The sequence below is a fragment of the Trachurus trachurus genome, assembly GCF_905171665.1.
Source record: "Trachurus trachurus genome assembly, chromosome: 11".
NCBI lineage: Eukaryota > Metazoa > Chordata > Actinopteri > Carangiformes > Carangidae > Trachurus > Trachurus trachurus.
In genome coordinates, this window is record NC_139904.1 from 19,892,089 (window position 1) to 19,899,113 (window position 7,025).

General features: G+C 53.5%; 1 protein-coding gene across 1 annotated transcript; it reads left to right on the forward strand.

Annotated features, from left to right (window-relative positions):
- Positions 1–220: 220 nt before the first annotated feature.
- Positions 221–5,522, forward strand: ahdc1 (AT hook, DNA binding motif, containing 1; the record flags this gene model as incomplete). The annotated part of the gene is made up of 3 exons (XM_083981824.1): positions 221–1,411; positions 1,528–3,254; positions 3,776–5,522. The coding sequence occupies 3 exons, from the start codon at positions 221–223 to the stop codon at positions 5,520–5,522; spliced, it is 4,665 nt and encodes a 1,554-aa protein (XP_083837950.1).
- Between the last annotated feature and the right edge of the window lie 1,503 nt (positions 5,523–7,025).

Here is a 7,025-nt window from a genome sequence, read left to right on the forward strand (position 1 = left end):
TTAAGCAGAAAGGAGTTCCGATTTAATTTATTAAATAAAACGAGGAGATGTTAAATTTGTGGACTTTGTGTTCAGTTGATAATAATTCTTTTATCTCTGTCCCTAGATTCTTGAATCATCTCACTAGCCGTTAGAGGAAGACCGCCACAAAGAAGAAACATTTACATACAGCAGGAAAAAATCTTTTCCCTCCCTCACTACCAGCAAGACCGTACACTGAATGAGTGGCTTGTCAGATCACCTATTCTCAGGCCAGTCTGGGGCTCCAGTGGGCTGTGGTGGGAATCAGGCAGAGGAGAAAGGGCGTGTTGGAGGGCTGGAGGAGCTGGAAGGGCCCGAGCTCTGGACCAGGGAGCTTGGGTTCCAGGAGGAGTCCCAAGATCCCTCCAACGATGGACTGGCACCGGTGACCTCGGACCACTTCCCCCCCTCGTCTCCCTCTGCCCAGGCCAACGGCCTCCACCTGCAGAGAAGACTGGGGCACAACACCTGTCGGCGGAGGCAGACGGAGACTCGCACTACCGCCGAGGCGCATCCATTCGCAGAGACATTTAAAAACATGCAGACGCACATAGACCCAGATGTGCACGCGCAGGCTGTGTCACACGCACACATGGATAATTGCGGACACATGGATATCAATGCACACACAGGGTCCGTCGGGCCAGAACACACCAGAACTCTCACACCAGAGGCCATACACACAAACTCACCTCAACCCCTGTCTTTGGCACTTGGCAATCATCCAGCCTCCACCAATCAGCTTGCAGCTCCCGTCCTCACAGCTGAGACAGACATGCCCTCGACCTTTTGTCCAGTTCCTATTGGTCCAAACACAAACCCCGGCTCCTCTCCTCCCCCTGTGGAGGCAGAGAAGAAGTATGCACTCCGCAGCTCTGGACGTCCCCGCTTCCCCTGTCACCTGCGCAAATCCTCTCGCCTCCGCCGCAGCATAGATGATGTGGAGAAAAGAGCAGGGAGGGAGGAGGAAGAAGTGATAGAGGAGAAGATCTGGAGGGTTAAAGAAGAAGAAGTGGCGGTTGCTGAAAAGGAAGAACATAAGCCTGTGGAGGCCGTTCTTCCCACGCCTCCCTGCCCTACAGACGTTCCTCTTGCTCTAACTGTACCCAAAACTGTTCCTAAAGCTACGCCTAAACCTGGGCCCAGACTTGGGCACAAACCTGGACCTAAATCCAGGTCTAGGCCCGCTCCAAAGTCTGTCCAAAAAGCAGGTCCCAAAAGTGTCAAACAGCGGCAGGCAGCGCAGGCCAATCAGCATCGTGTTACCCCTCATCACCCATTTGTGAACACCTCCGCCATCCCCGCATCTTTGCTAACTGTGAAGGAGGAACCTGTTGCAGACTTAGGGGTATGTCCTCCCAATAACCGGAAATGTAAACGTTATGTTGGCGTAAGTAAATTTATTGTTACATATCACCGTTCTTGCTCATAATACATTAATCAGTTGTGTCATGTATGATAATCATTTACAATTGCATGTGTTTTATGTTGGTCTCGGCTCTACAGGTGAGGAAGATTGTCGTCAAGGTGGCTCGTATTCCTGTCAGTCTCAGCCGCCGACAGAAGAGCTACAAGATTTCCAATTTGGAGACGGTTACAGGTACAGAGAAAGGCGTTGACGGCGCTGTGGAGGGCTCAGACGTGGTTCGAGAGCCGACCGCACTTCTCCGCATGAAGAACAATGGCAAGAGCGTTATGGTGATGTTCCCTCCTGGAGAGCTGCCTGTTATTCTCAAACGCAGGCGGGGACGGCCACCTAAACAGCCCCTGCCAGCAATACCGGGGGAGCCCCCGACTCCCAGCAGTGCTAGCGGTAACGGGGACCAGGCCAAAAAGCCCCGGAGGCGTCGTCGGACTAAACTCCCTTCTCCCTATCCGTCTTACGTTAATGATACTAATGATGTGAAAACAGAGTACGGGGACGTTCTGTCCAAACTGGCCTTTCTGAACCGTCAGCCCCCCGCCACCGGCCGCTGCTCTCCGCCTCGATGCTGGACCCCCAGTGAGCCAGAGAGCTTTCATACCCCCTTGGAAAACCCTGGAATATCCACCCTACTCCACAGGCTAACTGGGTATAGACGCCCACGCGGTGGCAGGGGAGGGGGCATTGGAAGAGGCGGCGGAGCAGCAGGGGGGATCGGGGGCAGCGAGCGCAATAAGACCACCTTCAGTGACTTCTTTGAATCCATAGGCAAGAAGCGGAAACTGAGCCCTGTGTCTGAGCACGGGTTACCTAGGAAAAGGGGAAAGGGGGCGGGGGGAGGTGGGGTTGGACGGGGAGGGGGCATGGTAGGAACTGAGCCTGGGGGGGAGAAAACAGTCAGGAAGAGACGTGTGAGGAAAAACGGCGCACTTAAAGGAGAGGGGGTTTCCATGGGGCAAGACTGGCCCAATGGGGCAGGTGGGTGGGGGGAGGAGGGGGGTATGGAGAAGGAGAAAGGTCTGGGTGGGTTTCAGCTCTGTGGATCTCCAAGGGGGGGCTTTTCTTCCTGCGAGGTTGGAAGGGGGGGTGCCTACAGCAGCCAGGGCGGAGGCAGAGGCGTCGGGCCGGCTGGCGAGGATTCACAAGGCCTGTTTGCCGGATACTTCCGCTCGCTGCTCGACTCGGACGATTCGTCAGACCTGTTGGACATGTCCTCCTCCCAGACGGACCCCCGTAAAGCTTCATCCACTCCTGGTTATGAGCCATCCAGCCCAGCTGCCGGGCACAGCTGGTCCCCTGCTTTCTCCAAGTGGTGCTCTAAGGGTGCAGGGTCTGGGGTGGAGGGTTCGGCCCAGACACACAGTTCCTCCGCCAGGCCTCCGTACAGCTACGGCAGCCTGGCCCAAACATCGCCCACCACCTCTACTTATCCCAAATCCACCGCTCCATCTCTCTCACACTCTCCCAGCTCCCCCCACCCCACCTCTTATGGCCACTTCTCCTCTGGCTACTCTTCTTCCTGCCCCGCGCTGTCACAGAGATCCTCAGACTGCAGCTTTGCATACGGGTCTGGGCACGGCAGCGGCAAGCCCCCCCCCATTGGCCAGATTGGTTACTCCAGCTACCAGGCAGCGGCAGCCAAGCGGGGCTTTTGTGGATACCCTGGAGCAGGTCATTCCTCCATGCGGGGGGAGTCAACAGGACCCACGTCACCTGGAGGAGGATACATGTCTGTGGCCAAAGGCAACCAGTTCAGCACCTCCTCCCCAGAGGGATTCAAGCAGTACAACGCCAATCAGTGGAGCTACAGGTAATTCATTTGCATAGCAGTCTGTGATCTTAAAGAAAACATTTAATAACTAATGTTAAGAGTTGAAGATATTTCTGAGATGCCTTTTCACAAAATCTTTTTCCACTTGGTATGAAAGGGTTTTAAATGAATGCACGATTAAATGTTTTCTCCCATTAAAAAGAGATGTACAAACTAATAAAAGTCGGACCATCAGAGGATCAAAGTGATGAGATTTGGTTAATATAAATGTTTCACTCCAGCTCATCATTTTCAATTTTACCCCGTCCACCATGTGCCCATTAACGGTCGATACCTGACATTAGTTAACTCAGGCCTGAAATGTTGTTGGCCGTGGTTATCCATAGGAATACATAATCAGAAAATCAGATCCTACATTGACGGTTTTGTCTTCAGGGTCCTATTACTGACTGGTGGAGCTGCAACAAAGAGCAGTGGAAATTTCTTAAATATAGACATATTGCTCAATTCATGTTTGTATGTGTTATCATTTTTGTGTTTTTTCTTTTTTCCCCCTTTAGACAAGGCTTCGGTGGCTGGTCAACAGACAGCTTTGGGCCTCAGTATCATGGCTACAGTGAATATGGCTCCAACGAGTCCAAAGACATCTTGGATATCTCAAACTACACCCCCCAGAAGGCCAAGCGACAACCGTTTCCTGAAAGTTTATCAGAATCCTCCTCTGACTCTTCACATCTTGGCTCCGTGGCCACTGGCAGCGGGCCGAGCTCCGCAGGTGGCTCATACAAACAGAACGAGGCCGCTCCTGTGAGTGTGGAGGCGGGCCAGTCGAGCCTATCCAGCCTGGAGAAGCTGATGATGGATTGGCACGAGAGTGCTTCAGGACCCTCGTACAACTGGAGCCAGAGCGTCCTCTTCCACGGAGGCGGGACCGGCAAGCCTGGCCGCGGTCGCCGGAAACGGACTGAAGTGCAATCGGAGAAAGAGGGGGGTTCTGGGTTACACTCCGATTCCCCATCCAGTCCGTCACCGACGCCCACTCCTGGACCTAAACGGGGTGGGGTCGGTGGACGGGGCAGAGGGTCTCGAGGAGGAAGAGGGGGGTTGTCTCCCTGTCAGAGGGAGCGGCCGTCGGGAGCCAAAGGCCGGGCCAAGGCCGTCTCCGCGGGGGCAGGAGGAGGAGGAGTAGTGTCTGCTGGGGGTCCGGAGGGGTCTGGGCTGTTCCAGGAGGTGCTGGACTATTACAGCGGAGACAGTAGTAGCCTCTCTCCCCTGGCCACTCCCAATCCTGCACCGCCTTCCAGCTACCTCCAGGACCCCTGTGAGTACCCCTCCCCTTACTCTGCCCACCCCTCCACACCTTCCTCCGAGGAGCGATATCCAGCCTTATACCCTGGAGAGTCCTCCTCTTCCCTCTCACCCAGTGTCTCGTCTCCCCCTTACCCTCCCAAGCCCACCCCTCCCCCGCCCCAGTCCTACCACCCAGTCCCGTCCAGGACCTTCTCCCCCTCCTGCTCCCCCTCCCCACGAGTGACCCCCCACTGCGGCACCGCACTGAGCCCCTCGCATCGCCCGCCTCCGAAAGACCCGCAGTTCTCGCAGTACGACTCCCCCAGCTACTGCAGCTCCCCCTACTGGTACGGACAGACATCGCACAGCGGCAGCCCCAGCCCCCACTCCCACAGCGCGCACTCCAACACGGCCGTGCACACGCACAGCAATCCTCACACGAGTCCCCACGGAAACGCACATGGCAGCAACCCGCTCGCGAGCCCAAACGCAAACGCGCACTCACACACGCATTTAACCCCTACTCCGCACGACACACACCATCACGGCACGCAGCAGACCCACGCCAACCTGAGCTCGCACACCAACGCCCATCCCACCTCGCTCCTCCAAAGCCACACCAACAACCAGCCGCTCCACAACGCACACGCCAACCCCAACGCTCACATCCCCTCCCACACGCACTCCACCCCCAGCCCCAGCCTCCTCTCCCACTCCACGCCCGTGCTTTACGAGGAGCGCAGCCCTCCCTCCGCCATGACTGCCCACAAGCGGGATCTGGCCCCCCACGCCATGAGCACAGGCCATTGCCAGCTTCCCCTGCCTCACTCCCCGTTCCCCAAACCCCCCCTGGACTCCTCGCCCCATCAGGAGGACGCTAGCGGCTTCTCCCTGTCCCACCAGTCCTACCAGGGCATGGGACACCGCTACCCCTCCCAGGTGGCTCAGGGAGGCGGCGTGCTGTGCCAGCTCCTGGACCCAGCCAGTGATGACAGCTTCAGCGTCACCAGCCTGTAACAGCAGGTGAGTGCAGTGCGTTCAACGGACGTAGCCTACACACAGTTAAGGCCATCAGACATTTATAGAGGAGTGTGAAATTAATGAGGGTGAAGTTGGCAAGTGTTTGGAAAGCAGTTCATTACTTGATATTTAATTGGATGACAAAGCACTATTAGTAGTTGTAATTAATAAATGAATAGCTTATATAAACATCACAGTGAATTTCTTATCACTTTGACACAAAAGACTTTTGCCTGATTAGTACAGGGGGGTCAGATTATAAAATTGCTTTTGTGAGACTCCATGTTTGCAAAGGTGGATTCGAAAATATAGAAGCCTGTATCTCAGAATATGTTCAAATCCATGTAAAATCTTTGACTAAAGTAAATAACATTGAATAAAAAAAATAGAGTGCATCAGCACAGTGCTCACATACTTACTACATTGCTTTTAGCAGCACATCAAACACTGAAATGATGTGTTTACAAGGACCTATTAAGCTTTAGCACTGTCCAAAATATAATCTTATATTACTCTCTTTCCCTTCATCTTTTTCCTCTCTCCCTTTGTTTTTCTTTCAGGTGCATTCAATCCAAGCTTTTACAGATTTGCAAACATTTTTTTTTTGTTAAGGAGACTTCTTTGTGAGAGACTGTGAAATGAAGGGTGAGAATTTAGCTGCCAGCTTTGGACAGTAAAGCTTTAATTCTCCAGCACTGACAATCAAAATCAACCGCAACTTAAACACCCAAGCATGTGCGCACACTGACCCATGCAGACACACACACACAAGCATACACACATGCATACACACATGCACACACACCAACACAGACACGCATGTGCAGATGAATTCACTACCTAAACCTGAACACATAAAATCATACGTGTACACTCACTCACACTCTACGCTGGAACGAGGGACTGGCAAAGAGGAGCTGACAGATGAATACCAGACGCTGACGGACAGAGACAAATCTATTTCCTCATTCTGTTGAGTCCTGCTGTGACACATAGAGGACTCTATTTCCCAGAAGTCTGTATTTCACCACATCTTTCTGGTGTTGTTTATGTACATCTGCAATATGGACAAACCACGATCACAATGCTCTATCTCTCTTTCTGTTTCTTTCCTCTGTCCTCTCTCTCAAGTCCCCTCCTTTGCTAAACCAGCAACCGTGTTCTGCACTCGACTCGCCAACACCGCATCTCTGTCTTGTGCTCTAACCTGAACCGCATCTGAGCCCAAATCTACTTTTTAAATACCATGAGCCTTGCAAATGTCCCGCTCTGTGCACTCCTTGTGTTGTGTCCCATAAGAGAAAAGTGGACTAAACCAGTTTCTGCTCTTGAAATACCAGCATCTGTACATATGATTCCAGCTCCAAGCCAGGGGGCCCCCTGTTCGCTCTGAAGGTCCGTCATCAACATGCCCTCCTCAGCGTTCTGCCATGGTCTCTCTGCTCTGGGGGGGTGGGTGGGTGGTTGGGGGGTGGGTGGGGAACTGCAGCATGGAGACTC